This window comes from Stylophora pistillata, chromosome 8, assembly GCF_964205215.1.
Source record: "Stylophora pistillata chromosome 8, jaStyPist1.2, whole genome shotgun sequence".
NCBI classification, from domain to species: Eukaryota; Metazoa; Cnidaria; class Anthozoa; order Scleractinia; family Pocilloporidae; genus Stylophora; species Stylophora pistillata.
Genome location: NC_142526.1, coordinates 33700342 through 33722709, shown reverse-complemented (window position 1 = coordinate 33722709; position 22368 = coordinate 33700342). Strand labels below are relative to the sequence as shown.

Below are 22368 nucleotides of genomic sequence, written 5' to 3'. Positions count from 1 at the left end.
TCGCATGCACCCCAGCAGACAAAATTATTGGAAGTGTGCCACTCTTTATAGCTTTTTGTTTAGTGATGTCCTCGAATATCCAGCCGAAGGTATCATGACCTTTTCCTACAAGTGGCTAGGGAGGGGGGAAAGGGGTCGAATGCAATTTAGGTACGAAAGGCTCAAAGTTAATTTGTTGAGGGAATACAGCGTTTGAACAATGCTCACGATCACTGGCGTAAAAACGCAAGCTAAGCTACCAGATGTTGGTATGGTAAGAGGAAGGGAATTAGGCCACAGTAGCGGCACGTGGCATTGGACGTGACACGGGGGTAAAATAGTTTTGGAACCTTCAGCCCCCTTTTTTAAACACAGCACGTGATTCCCAAGAATGAACTGTCGAGAGTAAGGGTTGTCTTGCAATAAAAACTGTCACATCACAATCGCGAAAAGCGGCAGTGAACATTAGTGGAGGGATAAAGAGGTTAGCTCGGTGCATTAAGAGAGACACAGAGAGATTTATTTAAGTCAATCAACCTTGGTTGAATGGGTCTGGCGCTGAAGTTCTGCTGTCTTCTACTGCAATTAAAGTCCCTAAAGCATCTGCTATGGAAAGTAACAGTTTCATTATCGACAGGATCGAGACATGCGAAAGTATAGTGAAGTTCTTTCTTTCATGCATGCAAAATCTCTTGCAGGCAGAGTTACTCAATTTTCTTCTGGTATAGAGTCTTTTCTTTATGTAAAAGCCATAGAAAATATAGCCAATCAGAAAACAGAAAAGCGGATGTTTATCCAACCGAACCTTTCAATCGTTCTCTGCGATCTTACCACCATTAAAATTTAGAAACTGGTGCCATTTCCGGTTTCTTCAAAGCGATCAACCATGATAACTTAATTTGCTATGCACTCTTTGTTTTGTGACAACTTCTCAATTTTAGATTTTAAGACGTTGCCAAGATTGTAAGGAGTTAGTTCAAAATTAATTTTACGTGTCTACCTCATTGATGGTGTTGGTATTTGTTTTATTTCATCCTTTCGTTTTTTTGTGGAATGGTACAAAACATACTTTTTCGAGGTATACCATGGAATGTCCCTCTAGTCATATTCATTTTCATAACACACATTCGACTGAAATCTCCTAAGACTTATGGATACTCCATGGTTTACCCAGGAATGCTAGACCATTACGTGTAAAGCCATGTAAGACCAATAGGTGTCGTGACACTTTTATTAACAAATGTGCAGTTCTTTTTTAGCAATTCAACTGCGCTAATTCTAAAATTTTATATTCGTAGTCGGATTCTTATTGTAAGCATGCAAGTAATTTTGTAATTATATTTATAAAATTTCCCCTTCTATACATTGTAAACCTTAGCAATTCAGTCCATGCTGCTATTAAGGTATTGAATAAACCATTCTTCTTCTTCTTCCTCTTTTTCTACCCACTCTAAAGCGTTGTGCAACTAGTACGCGCTAAGATGTCTGTCAGGACACAGGTCATACAAGGAATATCCAAATTCGAAGAACATGACTTTTTCCTACAAGTGTTAAGGGGGGGACCTTCCCTTCCCTCCCCCCTCCCCACAACCACTGCGCCTTACGGGCCTTTTAATGTATGTATGTATGTATGTATTTACGATATTTAGACAGGCCAGCCCAGTTAAACTTGAAGCTGGTTTAAATGGGGGCTTGTACATCCCACCATCTCCCCCCAGGGGAGGATATCCATCACAAAGTTGATCTTTACCTTTTCCCAGTCAGTGGTCTACCGAAAATAGCAAACTTAATTGCCAGATGTTGGTTTTGTCTGTAATGACCAGGAGGACGAGTCTGAACTATTGCAGTCAAACACTATGATCGTTTCTGTTTTCACGTTAATGGCACGTGTCTTGAAAATTTTTGGAAATCATCTCGCATCGATTCTATCTCTGAGCACTACGTGCGTTCTTAACATTTTATTGCTGTAAAAGTATCGCTCCTTCGCAGCAAAAAGATCAAATCGTAATTGCGAAAAGAGACAATTACACATTGGTGTTTAAGTAAGAGGTTGATTTATTGCGCCATAAAGAATTGGAGAGGTTCGCCTTTCTACTGATCAGCCGTGGCTGGCTCTTACTCGCATTGTTTTAAGACAGGTTTTAATTTCATTTCATAAAGGTTTGGTAAATTACAGCTGGCAATTCAGTTAGCTTTTCTCATGATTATTTTCCGAAGAAAGAGCTAACAATGGGTGTGTCGCCTCTCAGCGACTTGTGCTAAATTCACTCATTTTTTTCTGTCCATGAATCCCTTTTGTTCGAAGAGCTTGTGTATGACCTGCATAACTTAAGGAGTGACTTGTTTTCGTGATTATGTAACAGTTCCTCTTTGAGTCAAACATTCAGCGGCGCGACATGCCAAATTCAGATTACTACCAGCATCGTCTGTCGTCCTTGTGGGAAACGAAAAAATTAAGATACCGAGTTATCCTTACTGTAGACTACGATTGTCCGCCTGAGAATTCCTTCGCTTTCAGACCAGTCTCCATGGTCAGATAGCGAAAAGGCCTTTCTCCCTAAGGTTTCCAACGACAACGATATTGGAAGTAAACCTTTGAGCTGTGATCTTGATCGAATCAAACTTTTCTTGCCTCTTCTTCCTCAATCCCTGTAGTGGAATTAATTCTACCGATTCCTTATTCGTTTACACGTCTGCTACTAGCTCTACTGTGTACAAGACTTTTAACTGACCGAGGATTCTACACCAAACAATGCATCAATGCCATCAGGAAAAGACAGTTTCTCGAATGTCTCGTACCGAAGAAATAAGTGTTCAGCCAATTGTGTCGGATCTGTAATAGGAATCTGGAAATACCAGAAAAAAAATTCCTTTACAATTCAGAAGCAATATATGAAAATAATTATTCATTCGAGTAGGGGTTTTGGTAACTCAGTTTTTCCATACTGAGCGGCCGCTGATGTTGTAATAAGTGACTGCACCCGAAAAAGGGGCCGAAAGCACATGAGCCTACCCAAAGGCTAGACAGATGGAGGTCTGGAGTTCTAACAGGCAGCAGTAGACCACTAGTAACTCACTTTTATTGAAATTCCCTGCTGAGGCGAATGGCAAGAGTAGGGACTGGGAAAAGAACGGAGGGGTGGGAGGCAGGTAAATTATGCATGGCTGCTAGAACTCAAGCCTGGTTCTGTTGCATGAAGTGACTAGGGACACTGCTACTCCTCCTGGATGAAAAGCTTGTTCAACTCATGCATCCCAAAAATATTTGTAAGGCTCCCCATTCACTTTCTATTACAGTTTGCTGGTTAGCATTTTTCCCTTCTTGTGAGAAGATCCTGACCTAGGCCCAAACCTGTTAAAATTCAAATTTGTCAAGGACAATTCAAGTGCCACAACATGGACCAACCTTTAATTCCAAGAGGTCTTCCACTTTTCTTTCTTTTGATGAATACTCCCTCAACATGTATGATGTGCCAGCCTGTAATTGGACCACACAATATTAGACGGGTAACAAAGGTCAGTTAATAAACGGCTACAAAAAGGAAAAAACAAATGTCTTAAAGGTGATTCTGTTTGGACCCTGCAGTAAAACTACCCAAGTGTTCCTTAGCAACTACATTTGTCAAACTAACAAGAAGACTTAAAATTTTCAGAACCAGTCTCTTGAAAAAAGTGTACAGTGGTAAATCTTATTTTTATTAAAAAGAGATGTGTACCTTGTGATAAATTCTAGTATCATTGATCCTAACGAGAACTCCATCTACTCTTAAAAAATATCTCAGTAACAGGAAGAAACCCCCTTGCATAACACGCTGAAAGCATAAAATACATGAAATGAGTATGATGTCCAAGCAATGCTCAAGGCTATATAATCACATATCAAGAATTTCTCTCTCAATCAAAGAAAGAGAGTTTTCAATCTATGGGATAAAAATGTATGTAGCACACAGTTACACAGACCCCTTGTTACCAATTTACAAACTATGGAAAAGTTTTTCAGTAACAAGAATATCATTAGGTAGTTTTTACAACAATGGGGTGGCCAAACAAAATGTGATCTCAAGAATAATAAAAAAACAGAAGTTGCAATAGAGGTTTTGCACAGCAGCCATGTTGGATGGCAGGAACAATAGATGATTTTACCCATGGGAAAAAAATTCTTTCTTATGCATAATATTTTCATTGTTCCTGCCATCCAACATGGCTGCTGTGCAAAACCTCTATACCACAACTGAGTTTTGTGAATTTCTTTTGCAATTCTTTGGCTTGTTGAGAAAAAAAAAAAAAAAAAACCTGGGTATTACATTGCTCTTCATTTGCATTTGACTTCCTCGCATTCAATCGTATTAACCTTACATTTGGTCACACGCATATACAGCTGCATCTGGTATTCCTTACCATTTTGACATTCAACTTTGCTATGCCATTATCTGCTAATTCATCTTCATACAATATAATGTCCTCATAGAAATAAATCTTTTCTTTAACTTTCAGCTGTTCTAGATCTATTCTTTCTTTGGTGGACTCAACCTATGATAAATAAGGAGAACAATTGGCATATCACTTAATGAAATTAATTAACCCTTAAACCCTAAGATCAGTGATATGCATCTAATTTCTTTCCACATTATCAACCCAAGTCAGATATTAAGGTCAGGAGAATAAAAAGAAAAGATTGCAAACTCAAGAAGCTCCCGATTATCTAACAAATTCTCTTTAGAAGAGCCTAAGGAAATGTATAGAGAACAGTAATATGTATACTGATATTGTGGTGTAAAGGGTTGAACAAGTAAAGCAATATTTGCAAATAATGATACTTGAAATGGAAGAATAAAATTATATCAAAATACTTCCTAAATGAATGAGTCACTGATTGACAGATAAAGTTATAACTACTTAATTGTCCTACAATCTGAATTTTTAATATGCCAGAATAATATGACTGAAATATATTGAATGAACAGTTCAGTTGCTGAGTCAAGGAACTTACACGGCATTACTGTCTTTCAGTTATCTTTATAACCACACCTGTAATACAATCTCCTCTTTTCCAGTCAATGTTCCCTTGTAATCTGTTGTGAATGTCCAGTCAAAAGGTTTTATAACCTCTTTGATATATTCTGAGTCCTGCCTACAAGATTCGGGTGAAAAAATCAAAACAAAACAAACAAAAACAAAAAGAGAGACAAAAAAGATAAATGTAATTTGTTTAATTATCGACAACATTAATTAGCCTTTAACTCCCAGATGTGACTGACATGTAAGAGTTCTCCCTATAAAATCCATTTTCACCATCCAGCAAACAGTAATTAAAATGAGAAATAATACTCAAACTTATCAGGTGAAAGTTGTTATCTTGATCTTAAACCAAATTCTGGTAACTAGTTTACAAGGAAATGTGTAGCACCTGGAGAATTAGCTATCAGATCTTGGATAAATTCTAAAAAGGTTACATGTATCAGCTCTTAGATAGTCAGTTCTCCTATCAGTTCTCGACACTTTATGTGATTGCCTACCTCAAAAATCTGAGTTTTCTCACTTTCTACACCTTTAGCAAGATGGAAAAGTATTTCTTTTAGATCCCCACTGAATCTTAAAACTTTACACTGCATAAATCACCTAATAGTAAGAATACAGTTGAAGTCCTTCACTAATATTCTCTGACTGAGTAGGCACTGTTTCATGATCAGAGGACAGCTCTGACTATAAATGCTTCACATGCCTAGTCTTTTAAAGTTGTACTCTTGTGAGAGCTCTTATCTGAATACCTCAGAGGGATGTCAAATATTTTATTTATGAGCTTAACCTTTTGCTTTGCCATTCTTCTGCAACAGCAACTTTCATCAAGTCATGCTGGTTATCTACCAGTTTTAGTGCATCCAGAGCATTAAATTGAATTCCAAATCCTGCCGCATGATCGATCTGCAGAACATTGTCGCCAAACACCATTTCAGGAAGAGAAGGAAGCTCCAGCTCAGTAGAGATCCTTATGATGTAACAGTACAAAAAAAAAGAAAAAAAAAAAAAAGAATGATCTATCAGGAACCCTGGCCACCCCAAGTTCAAATTTGTTCAACACCGAAAAGTTCCAGTAAGATGGAAGGAATAAAACTAGCATTGAATAATATCCCTGTATATCTCTTGAGATCTGCTTAAATACGCATGAAAAAAATTCTAAAAACATTATTCAGTAGGCTCCACAACCAAAATATTTCATTCGTCACTTCATACTACACGTGATTTACGAGTTGTACAACGGTACCTCTCCGCGTCATTCGCTTTTAGAATAGCTCCTTTGGTGGAAGTTATTTTCCAAGGTCCAAAGCTAAAGACATCAGACTTCTTCATTCTTAATCTTGTATTCTATCTCACTTTAGCGAGGAGATTCTCAATCTTGTATTCTATCTTACTTTAACGAGGAGATTCTATATCGGATAATGGCAGAATGAAAGATAATACGATGAAAGAGAGAATTACTAAAGCCTGTCATATAGCGGCCCAGCGGCCTTCTAGGAGACTCAACGAGTATTAAACTTGTTGTGTAAGTGTCACGGGAAACTACATGACATTTCACATAAGCATACATAAGCTAAAAATGTTTCGCGCGCAAAGTGCAAATATGTGGAGTTATATTTTGTATTATTACACGACTCGGGAAGTCAGAGGGCCAATAACTAAAATCAACCAATCAAAATGCTCTATTGCCGGTCAATATTCTCTCAGTATTGGACCGGGCACTGTCCCGAATGGTCCCGAATGATACCGCACTTGTGTCCCTTTGAACTTCAGTCGTGTAATAAATCTCTTATTAACCAAGCTTGCTCGGGACCGTACTGGAAGAATATCGGCCCTCGGTCTTTTTTGTACGGACCGAGCGCAGCGAGGTCCGTACTGTCAAGACCTCGGGCCGATATTCTCCTAGTACGGCTCTCGCGCTTGGTTATATAAATCCCATGTCGGCCTGCATTATTCGGAACTGACAATGCTACCATGCGATGTCAGTGAAATTTTGCGGGAAGGTCCGCGTGCTGTGACGTAGTTCGTGTCTGTCCAATTATAAGAATATAAGATAAATACAAGAATTCGTAATACCCGCGCCGGCGTGTGAAATTGTCCTAGTGCACTTACTTGATATAAGATAGCTTCTTTGAGAAGTGTCCGAATCGTCGTGTTTAACGAGCCCCGGTAAACGAGACCGTCCGCCACTAGGACATATGCTAATATTACTCGTTTATATCGCTTCTATCAGTTCTTTCTCGAGGCCGTCCGCCATTACGACATATGCTAATGTTCCTCGTTTAGATCTCTTGAAACGCTCCACTGCACTCTCAATCAGACAAACTTCCTCAACCTTCCCCCGGCCCCCCCCCCTCCCCTTCCCCCCAAACCTGGAGGTTAAAAACTCTTTACACCGACAGCTTATGCTAATATAATATTGAGATTCCAGATAGTCAACTGGTAATCGTGGGCATGCAACGAGTGCTAAAAAAGTCATCGAGGTCATCGAGGTCGCGAGTTCGAATCACACTCTTGGAGTTATTCTCTAGATCTATCTGGCTTGGGAGCCGAAGAACTTCTCCCCTAGTATGATTTGGAGCTGACGCACAAGGAGCAACTCTCGAACTACTGGCTTGGGGACCGAGTAGCTCCTCCCCGTAAAATTGTTGTTTTTATTTATTTTTATATTTTTGCTATCTTTTTTATTTTTAAATCATTATCATTTTTTATCTTCTTTTTCCCTTCTCCTTTTTTTTTCGGCGCAGTGGCGTACCGGTGTGGTAGTTGAGAGATAACCTGGTGACCATACCGCTGACAAATGACGCTGGGCTCGAGGTTGCGTAATTTTCAACATGGCGGACCACGAGGGCCTTACAAACGAAATTGTTCAGAAAGAAAACCTCCGCAGAACTTTAGATCAAAAGGCGCTTGAGAACCCTACATATCAGGGTATTATGGCGTTTAATACGGTTGAAAAATTTGTAAGCACTCCTGATGATAGATACGTGCCACCAAAGTTTCCCTTTGAACTTCCCAAATTTGACCGATCGACCCCATTTGGGAATGAAATGCGAAAACATTTCTTGTTGGATCTGGACAAGTGGACGTTCTTGAATCACGGTGCTTTTGGATGTGCCCTGGAAAAAGGTCTGGAAACAGCTTATAAATGGCAGTGTTACGTGGAACAGCAGCCTGTGCGATTCGTAGACAGAGAAATGTTGCCACTTTTAGCTCATGTTAACCGTCGATTGGCTAAGTTTGTTGGTGCAGAACCAAGTGATCTTGTTCTTTTACCGAATGCGACTGCTGCCATCAACGCCGTGATTAGATCCATCGACTGGCGTCCAGGAGATACCGTGTATTACTTGAACACGTGTTACTATACTGTTAAAAAATTATTTAGGCACCTTAGAAGCACCTATGGTAAGTCAGCACAGATATATGCGAAAACACAGAGGACCTCTTTTTCACCTAATTGACTCATAATAATTCTGACAGGATGGACCTTAACACTCCTGCATTTTATGGTTGTGTCAAAGGCCATCTCAGAGATCCAAGAAAACTGAAATATTTTCTTATTTGGCCTGAGCCATTTCTCCAGAGAAAAATGTTAGAACATTTTATTTATCTTTGAGAAATGTTATCTCATACTATCCAGGAAACAAGATAGAAAATTGTCTCCAAAATTTGCAGCACCACAGCACCACAACACCATAGTCTTGTTAGTCTTGGATTGGGACTTTCCTGGCTTAGGAGCTAAGTTCACAAAAGAGATCACTATTTATTTCACAAGAATAGAGAGCACAATTGGGCCTGATAACACAGTATCATAAAGAAGAGGGGGTGGTTCAAAATGATTCTTTTAGAAGCTTCAAACTGCATGGAGTAACCACAGGGATTTACTTCCAGGTGTTACTTTAAAGGAAACTACAATCACATATCCTGCCACCAAAGAGGAAATCCTTGAAACAATAAAGGATACCCTGGAAGCAGGTACAAGACTGGCTTTATTTGGTCATATACCCAGTAACTATCCTGTTATTATGCCAGTGGAAGAAATGGTGAAACTGTGCCATAGCAGAGGTATTCCAGTTTTAATAGATGGTGCCCATGCACTTGGAACCCTGCCATTAGATTTGAGCATTCTTAAGGCTGACTATTATGTGGCAAATGCACACAAGTGGCTTGCATGCCCCAAGGTATTTTTGTTGTCTGCCTCGTTGTTTGTGATGTGCTTTGCTTACCTTTGTAGGAAAAATGTAGGGTAGAGGTTTTCTGAGAGCTGGACTCTCCAATGTTGCTGACTACTTGACATTTTTTACTTAAGCAACAAGATCTGTGGTTAGTTAATTGAGACTCCTCATATAGAAAGTGAGACAGGAGTGAATATGAGCTAGCTAGCTCAACACACCTAAGCCTCATTCCTCTCTTCTGCGTTAGATGATACGATACTTTATCATCATAGTCATCATCAGTGTCATCACCCTTGTTGTGGTTGTACTAATCAGCATTATTACAGTTGCCACAGCAGTCAATGTTCTTGCCTTCTTTTGTCACTGCCCTCAGTTATATATTCATTGCTGCTTGGAATTTTACTTTCCATTCCAACCTTACCTTTCCATCTCCTCCTCTCCTTTCTCTTTCTCTTCCACCTGATCATACTGTTCATCATTGTAGTTATTTAAAAAATGTATTTACCTTCATGTCTTGGCAGGGTTGTGCATTCTTGCATGTTTCTAAAGAACACCAGCCAATGATCAAACCCCTTGTGATTTCAAGTGGTTTTGGAGCAGGATTTAACTCCCAATTCATATGGACAGGTAAAGCTTTTGTTCATAAACTGCAAACTATCATCATGATAATTTTATCATTTTATTTTAAACTGGGGTTTCATTAATTTTTTCAGCAGGAGGGTGACTGGTTTTCACAAACGGCCAAAACTTTTTGAAATGAACTTTTTAACAAAATGAACTTTCCTCAAGATGGTCAGACCAGTTGGGCAAAAGCTTCCTTGCAACCAATGGATTTGTCTAGTGTCTGGCCCTTAATGAAAACCCTTGTGATGAAAGAGAGTGATGTGTTCCCACATTGGAACTTAATAAGTCCAGGCTATTACATGTGTTTCATTCTCCCAAGATACAGATTAAAGGTGTTCCAGTAATCAGTCAGGGAAACCAGACAAACTATTGGGGTGAGGGGAGGGAGGGGGGGGGTCACTTGTGATGGATTTGCCACCCACATGGGCAGAGTAGGAGTACTCCTTGTCACTTAGTGCTTCAAAAAACAACATGAAACAAAAAGGAGAATCAGAAACCAGAAAAACCAAACAACAACATCAATAAACTATCTGTGTTCTCTCAGCACTTACCAGCCCAGAGTTAAAAATAGTGAGATTTTTCTCATATCTATGTTAATTTTATTTTCTTTTACAGGTTTGAGAGATTATAGTCCCTACTTGGCTCTAAACACTGGTGAGGTTAATGAATTAGAAATCTTAAGATGTTAAAAAGATTTTTTTAAAAAACTCTTACTTTTAAGTAATAAAAGCTTTTTGTAGCATCTATTGGAGTATTGCAAAACTGATGTTTAACTGGTCAATTCCTTCTTAATTATGGATTTTCTTTACAAAAAACTTAACTGCAGTCCTTCTATTCAGCTCAATGTTCAACTGATCAGTCTTTGTATTGAATGATCAATTTAGGTTTAATCAATCTATGTGTTATTTTAGCATTCATGTACCAAACAACTCCAACTTATTCCAACTTACTCCTCTCTGGTCATCTTTTTCTGGACTGGCTATTAAAAAGGAAAACATTCACACTAAAATAGTCGGCTTGAGGAGAAATGTTTGAGGTGTGTCAGCTTAATCTAAGCTGATTTGAATGATTTGGACTGGCACTCAAAAAGTGAAAAATCTAATGTGAGAGACAAAGAGGTGCCCTTCATTAATTTATGTGTGCCTGCTCCCACTTGTGTGTAGTACTCTCGTTCTTGGGGAGCAACTGTCATGCAGTATTCAACTACTTGGACAGTCTTACTTAAAGAAACTTCTGTTCAAGTATTTCCTGGGTTTGGCCGTGAAAACATGATTTCCTTCTCTAGATTACATGTTCATTTGAGTTAGATTTTTATTGATTGAAATATTGTGTGTTTGGCCTCTTTGGAAAAAAGTGCCAGAATGAGACTCAAAGGGGAACCCTCTATGTGGGACTGTTTTAAAGTCCAAACAGCAGTTCTAGTTCCAAAATCTACCTTTTGGTGAAGGGCAAACATGAAAAAGATATCTCTCACCTCTCTTCTATCCCCAGTTTTAGACTTTTGGGTGGCCATGGGTCCTGCGAGAATTCACAAATACAACAACACGTTAGCTAACAAAGCTGCCACCATGTTGGCACAGAAATGGAATACAGGGTTGCTCTCTCATGCCCACATGTTTGGTCCAATGGTGATGATCCGTCTCCCTGAGGTGCTGCTGGACTGTGTCACACAGGGTGGGAAGGAGGAAGCTGTGAAAGCTCATGCAGAAATGGTGCAAGCCAAGCTCCATTATGAATTCAATATTGAGGTTCCTGTTAAGTTGATCCAGGGGAAACTACACACTAGGATTTCTGTTCATGTTTATAATGAGCTGAGTGATTATGAAAAGTTATGTGAAGCAATTCTTATCATAACAGATGATGTGCTGAACAATCCAGCAGCATATGATTCCTATAAACAATATAGGTAGCCAACAGTTGTATGTCTGCTGGGGCACCTCAGCGTGTAAAGTGTGTACAGTTGTATGTCTGCTGGGGCACCTCGCAATAAAGAATTGACAGAAACTACAACTGCTGGAACCCAGTTATTGCTTAGACTATTCACAAACTCCAATCCCTCTCTTGTATTCACAGTTGTTGTGCAATGCTTGATAAGGATCACTCCAATTTTATCCCAACCATTCCTATTCCTCTAAAAAAGCTTTGAATTGCGCCAGGACCGGAAGAGAAATATTAAGGGTAGTGGGCTGTCCTGGCTTCGGTATGCTGAGAAAAATCTCTCAAGAAAGTGAGCGAGCGAGAGAGAGTGAGAGGGTTGGGGGGGGGGGAAGGAGAGGGGGGTGAGGGGGTGGGGTGAATGCACGTTCAGCGGGAATCAGCCCGTCATCAAACTGATGTTTAAGCGATGATGAAATATGATTTGAATTAACCATTACTTTGACTCAAATTTATCAATGAATTATTGCACAATACACCTGCTATTGGGGCATTAATTGAGGCAGAAATGATATATTATTTTTATTAGTAGTAGTAACAGTAGTATTTCATTGCAATAACATCTAAATTAATATTTCGCCGATTTGAGAAGTGCGGTCGAGTGCTCTCAGTGTTCCGTGACTAAACATGTTACACCTTTTCGTGACTAAACATTTTACACCCTTTTATCCGTAAGCATATTCTCTCCTCTGCCCTCTATACATTCCCCATGGCACCGACAGGGAAAATTTGTTTGACAATCAGGAACTTCTGTAGGTGTTGCTCATTTACTTTCTTCTCGTGACCTTAATGTGTTGAATTTAATGATAACGTAAGGAGAAATCTGATGTTAGTTATTGGCCCAGAGGTTAGCTGTGAAATGTTCCTTTTGAGGTCTCTAAACGTCAGTGTCATTGTTCCACGGTTTTGGTATAAGGTAATAATTTGTAATTGACAACTCTTCTTGTTGATGATAATCTTGACGCAAAAAAAAAAAATGTCGGTATTAGTGACAGCGAAAGTGAATGAACAAGTAATTATGTGATGTACCATTATGAAATTGAAATGGAGGGTATGCAAATTTACCCTGTTTGCATCAGGGTAAATAAACTACCACCTTTTGAAAATAGGAAAATGTTTTTATTCCATGCAGCTAGATAGGGGCATTTAAATGATTATTTTGGAGCACTGATTTGTTCCACGCGAGCAAAGTGCGTGGCGGCCTACAGCCTTGCCAAGTGATATCCAGTATCATCTTTTTCCCCCTCGCTTTTCTCGTCAGACGTCGATTGCGACTGTGCCCAGTCCCCAGCATTCAAGTCTTCCATTTCGACGTTTAAATTCATTTGTCTGGCGATAGTCGCTAACAGTTGATTTTGAAGTTCCACTGTTCGAATTAAGGCCTTCACACGTTTCTTTGTCTTGCTTACTTGCTGCTGAATGTCAGATATGGTCGTTTCTGTCATCTCTGCTGAAGACGTTAAGGATGATGACTCGTCGAAAAGTTTCCCTTGGCCTTTCAACCAGGCGTGAAATCTCCTGAAAAAGAAGGAAGGAAAGAATATTTTTGTGTCATGATCACACAATTAAAACACCTCCGGAGTAATTTTACTGCAAAATGATAAAAAGAAGTATAACTCATAACTAACTTAAATTTGCCTCTGTTCACGTTTGGTTTTATCTTCAGGGATGGCCTGTATATTCTACGCGTGATAATTCTTGGGTACTTGTTTTCGACTTCGGCCACAAAGGAAACTTGCATTGCCATGCGCTGGAGGGTGGCAGTTCTTTGCACAGATTCGATATCACCCACCGCCAAACCAACCTGAGAGAGAAATGAAAGAAGTACTCAATAAAGGGTGAAAAAGAGGCTGCAGTTGTAATCTATCGTATTCCAGCAAGGTGATAACCTGACTGAGAGGGATGAAACATCTTTAATGTAGTCTTTCCCGAGAACAAGCCACTGACAATGATCCAGTTAGAACTCGAACCTGGACACATCGACGTTGAATCCAGTGGGCTTAACCACAGTCCACCGTGTCTACAGCCTCGAGAGACAAATATTTTGACAAATTAGCTTCTTCAGAAAAGGTGCGCAGCGTTTAAACATGGCCTTGACCATTAACAGATTAAATAGCACTACTTTCTTACCAGCAGATTCATAAGTATAATCGCCATTAGGAAGAGGAAGGCGAACATGAAGATGAGTGCCATCTCTGGGAATGGATTCAGTGGATTTCTTGTTTCATCGTTACTGGCGTCGATGCTACTGATGAACGCAGTATCGTACTCAAACTCGCCCACCATCATAACGGACACTTTGACGATGGACAATCCAAGTGAACTAAACGATTCCTGCAAAGCAATTAAAAGTGGAGTTTTGAATCCAGTAGCATTCCATTATGGCTTTGGTTTTGCTACACTTATTTGTGTAACTTGTTTTCAAACTCGGGCTACGGACTTGATTGATCAGAATAGAAAGCTATGAAAAGATAATGCATGACATTTTACCCTTTCAGCCTTTTAAACTCGAACATGCCTTATCATGATGTTTAGTACCTGTTCTTTAAAGAGGATAAAGAACACTATGGCAAATGCGATGATAAATATGAAGAAAACCACAAACACTCTTGCCACCGTCTTGAAAACCTCTAAAAACATGGAGACATAAATTCCAAAAGGCTGAAATCTTCTTAGGAATAAAATCACATTAACGTAACACAAGAAGATAGAGATAACTCCAGCTATCCATAAATTCCGCGGATTCTTCAGGCTGCCCAACGATTCGTCCAATTGTTCGGGCTTCAATAAATAAGGCAGTATGAAAAGGAGTGTTGACAAGTACAGAGCCCATTCTGTCAAGTTTGAAGCATCAGTGAAGTAACGACGCCTTTGGACCAGGAGTTGAAAAATTTCTTTGGCAATGTGGACAGCTGCAAATACCAAAGCGACGAATAACACCGCTCCATTAAAAGCAGTTGCCTTGGTAAAAATCTCTGACGCTTTCACTTTAATCTCGGTTCCATTTTCGCTTTTACGTGGATTGAAATCTTGCGCTTCTCTTTCCGTTACAATGAATATAGTATACGTGATTAGGAAGACCAAGTAGGCTATGAGATTAAAATAGTATATGTATCTTCCGAATGAAGCCCATTTTACATCTAATAGTTTCTGCGTCAGGGGATGCAGGAGAAGATCTTCACGGTTAAATTTTACCATCGTCTTGGGACCGAAGAAACGGAGCCCATTTAGGTTTGCTTCGTCATCAGGACCCGGATCGAGAAGATGGAAATCGTAAGACTCGGTGTAGTTCGGATCTGTTCGGATGTGAGACGAGCGTTTGATACAATGATCCATGACAAGGCTGGCAGCCTCAGGGAAATGTTCTATCAATATTTTCATGGGCGAGTCGTGGTTCGGGCTGCGACATTCCAGAATTTCTCGCCATCTGGGGGAAAATATCAATGACAAGAGTTAGAAAAATGTTTTCATGTATTTTTTTTTTTTTTTTTTTAATGTCAGCCATTACGCCTGCCACCATACCCATTTTCCTTCTCATAAAACATATTTGGTTCATGTCTAGGAAGGATTCCCTTAGCAGAGTTGTTCAGTATTTTACGGAAGTTGATTGCTAAGGGATGTTGCTACCAACCTTCGGTGCTGAGCCATCATTAGAGCCACATCACCTGCACCAGAACGCACTGCCACATCTAGACATGTCTGCCCCAGATTATTTTGAATGCACACCTCGGCGCCAGAACTTAACAGCAGTTCCACTACTCTGACATTGCCATACGATGATGCAATGTGCAAAGGAGTATTTCCCGAATTGTTCAGATGATCAAGAACAGCTTTCTTATTTATGAGCTCCTGGGAGGTCTTCTCACATCCAGATCTTGTCGCCCACATTAAAGGTGACCAGCGATCGTTGTCCCTTGCATTGACATCAGCACCGAGGCGAACGAGTACCTGACATGCCTTCCTGTTGTATCAGGAGAAAAAAAAACGCATCAAAGACAATACCAAACGCGTGCAGATTACGAAGGCCATAAAACCCGCTTCTCATCCCACATGCAACTTTCAAACCATGGTCCAATATTTTGGCCGTAAAACGTCACGTGAATCCTCGAACGTGTCGCTTTCTATAAATTAGCTTTATATGAAAACTCGATCGCGCTTCCATGAAGGCTGCGATCTTTTTCTCTTTCTTCTTTTTCTTTAGGCTGGCGATTCTTTGCCACCTAAATGAAATAATGGTCATAATTGGTCTAGACGAATATTCGTAGCCCTAACTTAGTTGTGGTTCTTTTTTGTTTTTTGAAGCAAGCGCTTACAAGATGATTTGTTCAGGGTAATATTTACCTGTTTCCTTTCATTGCCGCCAAGTGAATGGGTGTCATTCCATCATCATCTCTTTCATTGATGCCAGACATGGCTCTACCCAAGGCCTCGATATGTGCGACTCGGCCGCTTTGAGCAGCAAGATGAACTGGCGTCTGCTGAAGTTGGTCTTGAAAACAAGCTCGGGAATACTTAGTTAACAGGAGTTCAAGAATCTGAAAACGCAATAAACAGTTTCTTAATAATGGTCTAAAGTACAAGCAAGTAAGGCAGTTATTTCGTTTTATTTCACTTCGGCTGCCAATTTGATGAAAACTTTACCTAAACAGTATGTCAGATACAATGAAATATATGAAGTTCATATATTTTGAACTGCGGTATTAGATACGTATGATGCACGATCCTCGCAGTAGATAGCGCTATTTAAGCAATAGCGAAAATCAGACCTGAAAAAAATCAGGCCTGTACGGGATTCGAACCACTGACCTCTGCGATACTAGTGCAGCGCTCTTACCAATTGAGCTAACAAGCCAACTGGGAGCAGGCCGTTAAGTTGATTCGTAATAAACCCGTGAAAGTGATACATCAGATACAATGAAATATATGAAGTTCATATATTTTGAACTGCGGTATTAGATACGTATGATGCACGATCCTCGCAGTAGATAGCGCTATTTAAGCAATAGCGAAAATCAGACCTGAAAAAAAAAAAATATGGTTGATATATATCAACCATACTAAACAGTATGGTTGATATATATCTTTTTGATAGCATATTTAGATTGTGAGGCGAGGAGGGTGGGCCAATTTTGATGAAAAGTTGCCCCCTATCATTACGAACTATGCGACAACCTTGCTTGTCCACGTTGGTTAAAGTGAGATATAATAAAATCTCGGGAATTAGGATGGGTGGACAAATTATTGCTTCAGATTAGTAAAAAAGGAAAGCACGTGTTCGCAGCCTTTCTCAAACTTACAAGGCTCTTTAGGATCTTGTTTAGAGCTTGTAATCCTAATTACTGGACTATGACCAGGCCAGGATACCTTAATATCAGGACAAATAGCTGCGTTGTGAAGAGGCACTCGTTCAAATGTGTCGGACTTGTAGAGATTTTCTGTAGCTTTCTTATTCTCCAGGAGAAGCTGAACCATTTCCAGATGACCATTGTCTACTGCCAGATGTAGGCAGTTCCTCATTTCTGACGTGTAAGCGAATACGTCTGCACCAGAATCCAGAAAGAGCCGAGCGCCTTCCACACTGCCGGCAGCCACAGCCTCTAGGAAAGGCGTGCGATTGTCACTTGCCTTACTGTCGATTTGTGCGCCCAAACTAATCAGGATCTTGATAACCTCGACACGATTCTCATAGGCTGCCCTGTGTCACGATAAAGGGATACGTATTAAAAAAAAATTCCACTTTTTAATTTTTTGCCTAAGGAAAGTTTAGGAATACGGATGGTTTATGGGGCTAATTAAAAAAAGTAAAGCAACTGAAAGTTAAGGAGAAAAAAGAATCAAATGGAAAAGCAAAGGAAATTTCAACACTTGTTTACTAGTGGTCTCAGTTAAATAAGCGATTGCACGCGTCGAGCGTGATCTTTTCAAAGACCAAAACAAGATAATATTTGCCGTTTGGGAACGCCATAATCAAGACCAAGCTTGACGACAGTTTTGGCAAGACTCGGTGCGTTACTCAAGTATCCTACCTGTGTAATGGAGTTTTCTTCTCGTTGTCTTTCATGTGTATGTCGGCTCCTTTACCACACAGAATTTCCACTATTTCCAGGTCACCTCTCATTGATGCAATATGAAGGGGTGTCATCAAGGAGCTTCTCTGTGCGTTGACGTTAGCGCCGTATTTTAGACACAGTTCCACCGACTTCACGTTTCCAGTTTCCGCGGCTAAATGCAAAGCGCAATCCTGGTCTATGTCAGGCTCATTCAGGAATTCGTCAACATGAAGGTGTTGCGAAGAAGCTAAAGGGGACCGAAACGCCATAATAAGGTGACTGTGGTCCTTGAATGTGTATAATGGTCTAAGATATTCTTTGATTTAGAAGAGATGGGAAACGTGATAAATTTCGTCCTTACGGTTTTCCCGCCTTCCCAATATTGGAAGGGAAATGCCCTCAAGAGGAACCATAAATTCCCCACGGCTAGTGCGCTCTGGACGATGGTCAGTGACAACATACGTCTAGGAAGTCTGCGAACAGACTACTTCGAATACTTTTTTTGTGAGTAAAGCTTTGTTAAATATGACCTCTTATCAAAACGGCGTTTTACTCGTGTAGTTTAAAAAGATTTTCTATCCTTGTGAAGCTTTCGTTTCCAGTCACTAAATGAGAACCTGATGGATTAGCATCTCTTATACAGAGCACCAAAGTGGAAACTTTGTTTTAGGCTTCTTTATACACGCAGTGTAAAATTGATACATAGCCAAAACAGGGCTCTAAGCCAACCTTGTTTAATCAGCATCTCCGCAAGACTTGTGTTACAATGGAATATAGCAGTATGCAATGGGGTGCTAAGTTCAGCGGTCTTCGCTGTGATGTCCGCCCCGTGACGCAGCAAGGTTTGGCAAATTTCTTTATCACCATTGATGCAGACTAGATGTAAGGCAGTCATCCCAACCTGTGTCTTGGCGTTTACGTTGATATCTGTGTCTCGCACCAGCATGTACACCATTTCTTTGTTGCGTCTTCGCACAGCGTGGTGCAAGGCGTTGTTGTTTAAAGAGTCGACCAGGGATGGGCGGGCGCCAGAACGGAGGAGAAGTTCAGCAACGGCAGGGCAGTTAAACCTGCAAATGATCATTTAGGGAGGAGAAACCAGTCTGAGCTATAGTTATATTCAAGGAATTGAGGACAGTCCCTTGGTTAGAGTATCTTCATAAGTCCCTATGGCACCTATTTTTTTAGCATTAAATTATAAAAATAGAAGTATGTAGAGGGTGTCTGGTAAGATTTGTGGGCGATTCTGATGCGTCTTTGTTATTTTACGAGGCGATAAAAGTCCGAAATTGTATTGAACTTAGGCTCCCCGTATCTCTTTGGCCGCGTTAAAGAGTACTGGAACCCGTGACGTAACGGTAGTAACACCAAGTTTATCAAAGAAGCAAAGTGAGTGTGGATGCTTCTGTTTACAATCTTTTTTGCCAAAAAATGTTATTTCGATGTGTTGTTTGGGGTTTTTCGAATACCCCTGACTCGATGAAGAATATTTCTCTCCACAAGATTCGTACTGTGACGTCATGGCGCCCAGTCCCTCTTTGCTCGGCCAGACATTTTATCTGCGGATTATAGAGCTTGATAAAAAAATTCAGAAAAGGGCAAAATACCACAAATTTTGCGAAAACATGTTTAAGAGTCATTATATTTTGATGTAGAATAGAAAAAAAATAAGTGTTATAGGTACTTTAAAATGTTTTGAAAGGTTTAAAATTGCACCCATCTATGGCTCGTGCTATGAGATCGTCTAAAACATCAGTGTGAGAGTAGATAATGAAATCGGAAGTGGCCCAACGATTCGAATCATTCCGGAAAACTCAGACTTATTTATTTAATTTTTTTGGTTTTTGGTTGTTGTTTTTTTTTTGCCTCATGACAAACAATTTCAAGAATGTTTTGTTAAATGAGTTTGTATTATTCTTAGTTTAGATGGCGTGACTCTTAATGTTTTACATGCGTTCAAGAAATTGTTAGGAATGCGTTCGTGACTACTGACTCGGCTCTGAGAAGTTATAACGAGACTGTGGATGGTGCTTGGAGAACTGTTAGATTCTCAATCTTTATAGTACTTGATTACTAAGGAACATGTTATAATAAACAGGGTTAGGATGACATAATCAACATCAAAGATTGTTGTTAAAGGAATTGATCTATTTTAGTTCACGCTTGGAACTTCAAAATAATCATTGTCAATGTCGCTCTGAATTTCAAATGAGCTCTGCTGGAGAAAAAGAAGATTTTTCCTTAGATATTTTCCAAGAGATCCCTTTTTACTTGAAAATCTGCTTCAGAACTGAAAAGTTTTGTCCCTGTTAAAAAAAATTAATCAAAACTCCACTCGTGAGACGTGCCGGCTCTCTTATAATTATGGTAACTAAGATCAAATTTACATGAAACTAAATGAATTTTAATTTAAACATTCAAACAGTTTGAATCAATAACACCACCTGCCCTTCAGGTCAATCAAAATGTTTTCTTACCTCGCGGCAATATGTAAGGGTGTTGACAAATTTTTCAAACGATTGTCGACTTCAGCTCCGTGATCGATCAATATTCGTGTCATCTGGACTCGATTCCATCGCGCTGCTACATGTAGCAGAGAGAGACCATCAACATCCAAATCGTTTATTAGCTTAACGTTCTTACTCTCCGCCAAATAATCCTTCAGTTCGGCTACTTTCCCGTCTTGGATGATTTCGCGGATATGTTGCGAGCGATCTGATAGGCCCGCAAACTTGAACTGCGTGAGTTCGAAGTCGCCTTCAAGTAAATTCGCTTTGCTGACTGCTGTGTTATGTCGACCCAATAAAGGCGAGTCGGTGTACTTGATAGATCGTGTTCTTTTCGTCCTCGTGGCATTCATCGTGCTGGTCTGACTACGCCCGATAGAAACACAAGCACCTGAGAACTTATATCTTTAACGATTGCGCTGAATTTTATTTTACGTTTCCGGTGCGCAATATTTAAAGAGAAATGAACTGAAACCAATTTCAACAAACCTCAAATTAGCATGAGATAACATAATTTCTTACAATACGACTCGAACGTTGCTCCGCCCACAACGTACCACGTTAATGCGACCACCTTATTTTGTTTTCATTTCTTTCCACTTAGTACTTTGACATTCGTAGCGTAAATTTCTTTCCCATAGATTCAATTTTGCATTTAAAATTCGTTTGTATTGTTGTTTTGGTTCTGTTTTTGCATTTCTGTTTTGTAATTCAAAGTACCGATAAATATGGAGATTTAATTCTTCCTTGCTGTAACCGTCTTTGAAGTGTTTTCCTTCTTCCATATCATAATGTTATGACAAATAATAATGAATTCAATGTCAGCGTCGAGTACTCCTGCTAAATACTACGTGCATCGATATTTTGTGCAGCATCCTGAAGGTTGTGGCAGTGACGTCATCCGTATCATAAGAGAAGAGAGTTTATGTCCGCGTGCAAAAATATGTTTTGGGCCTGACTCCTAGAAGGGCCCAAAACAATAATATTAATAATAATAATAATAATAATAATAATAATAATAATAATGACTTTATTTATCCTGGTAAAAGAAAAAAACGGTCAGTCAGTCAACAAAGGTTTATGGACTGGTATTAATGGTGACTAGCAATATAAGAATTTATAAGAATATTAACATGAAAAACAGCAACTTAACAATAATGACAAAAACTCTAACAAATAACTACGCATTGATCTTACAAATATCAGTGATTGGCCTTATCCTTAATCATGAAGTAGATAAAAGTTCTGACCTTAAACTGTGCAAGTGATTTCAGCTCGCGTATCTCTCTTGGCAATTTGTTCCAGGCACTCGCAGCCGAGAACTTAAAAGAAACCTGACCACATTCGGTCTTAACAGGCGGAAGATCTAATAATGTCAAGTCTCTAAGGGATCGACCATGTCTTTGAGATCGAACAAATTTATGCCCAAGAACATAAACCTGTATTATTATTATTGTTATTATTATTATTATTATTATTACTTTGGAGGGCATTGGTAAAGTAAAAACTAAAACGAAAATAAATTTTTGAAGTGGCTCCGTGTCAATGGCATGGTATGCCATTAGATTTCAATATCTATTATATAATTTATTTTGAATAGTTTGTTTAACGCATTCTCTCCTTTTAATTCAATTATAAACTACTTCTTTTAACTGAATTAGTTTAGTTGTCTCGCATTGTCACTGAAAAGCCCCATCAGGAGAATGTCAATAAAGTATCGTATAGTATTGTACAATGCCAAAATCTCCATTTTAGCCAACAAAATGGGACACAATCTCCAACAAAGTGATAATAATAGATATTTACTCCTAGATAGAAAGACGAAATCCTGAAAGGCTAGTTATTAATGGAGACTGATGCGTTACATCTCTGAGTAAAACGGAAAGGATCGAGGAAGCCGAAAGAGAGTATATTACATAATTGTGTACTTTGTACTTTACTCTCTACGTTTCCTTGTTTGGTGGTGTCTCGCTACGGTAAATGATTTTGTATGTACGCCTTGTTTCACTGAGATTGTGTTTCGCATGAGCACGAAATGGATAGGGTCTTGACAATATGGCGCAATTAATAACTCAAAAATGT

At 39.4% G+C, this 22368-nt stretch overlaps 3 protein-coding genes across 4 annotated transcripts; 1 reads left to right on the top strand and 2 right to left on the bottom strand.

Moving 5' to 3' along the window:
- Nucleotides 1-1183: 1183 nt before the first annotated feature.
- On the bottom strand, nt 1184-6462 carry LOC111325870 (TIP41-like protein). Its single transcript, XM_022929783.2, has 7 exons — nt 6242-6462; nt 5786-5965; nt 5008-5110; nt 4378-4509; nt 3696-3791; nt 3386-3457; nt 1184-2825 (listed from the first exon to the last, which is right to left on the bottom strand). The coding sequence occupies exons 1-7, from the start codon at nt 6325-6327 to the stop codon at nt 2703-2705; spliced, it is 792 nt and encodes a 263-aa protein (XP_022785518.1). The 5' UTR covers nt 6328-6462; the 3' UTR covers nt 1184-2702.
- Nucleotides 6463-7591: 1129 nt separating this feature from the next.
- LOC111325869 (uncharacterized) lies at nt 7592-11816 on the top strand. Its single transcript, XM_022929782.2, has 5 exons — nt 7592-8400; nt 8887-9176; nt 9692-9797; nt 10410-10448; nt 11286-11816. The coding sequence occupies exons 1-5, from the start codon at nt 7830-7832 to the stop codon at nt 11702-11704; spliced, it is 1425 nt and encodes a 474-aa protein (XP_022785517.1). The 5' UTR covers nt 7592-7829; the 3' UTR covers nt 11705-11816.
- Nucleotides 11817-12238: 422 nt separating this feature from the next.
- Nucleotides 12239-20757, bottom strand: LOC111325868 (uncharacterized). 2 transcript variants are annotated; one of them, XM_022929781.2, is made up of 10 exons: nt 20257-20752; nt 18509-18849; nt 17756-18026; nt 17094-17424; nt 16071-16264; nt 15361-15690; nt 14268-15156; nt 13860-14063; nt 13358-13533; nt 12239-13247 (listed from the first exon to the last, which is right to left on the bottom strand). In XM_022929781.2, the coding sequence occupies exons 1-10, from the start codon at nt 20637-20639 to the stop codon at nt 12932-12934; spliced, it is 3435 nt and encodes a 1144-aa protein (XP_022785516.2). In that variant the 5' UTR covers nt 20640-20752; the 3' UTR covers nt 12239-12931. The 2 variants fall into 2 exon arrangements, with proteins under 2 accessions (XP_022785516.2, XP_088585501.1); XM_088729375.1 differs by lacking the exons at nt 12239-13247; nt 13358-13533 and having other exon boundaries at nt 13926-14063; nt 14220-15156; nt 20257-20757.
- Between the last annotated feature and the right edge of the window lie 1611 nt (nt 20758-22368).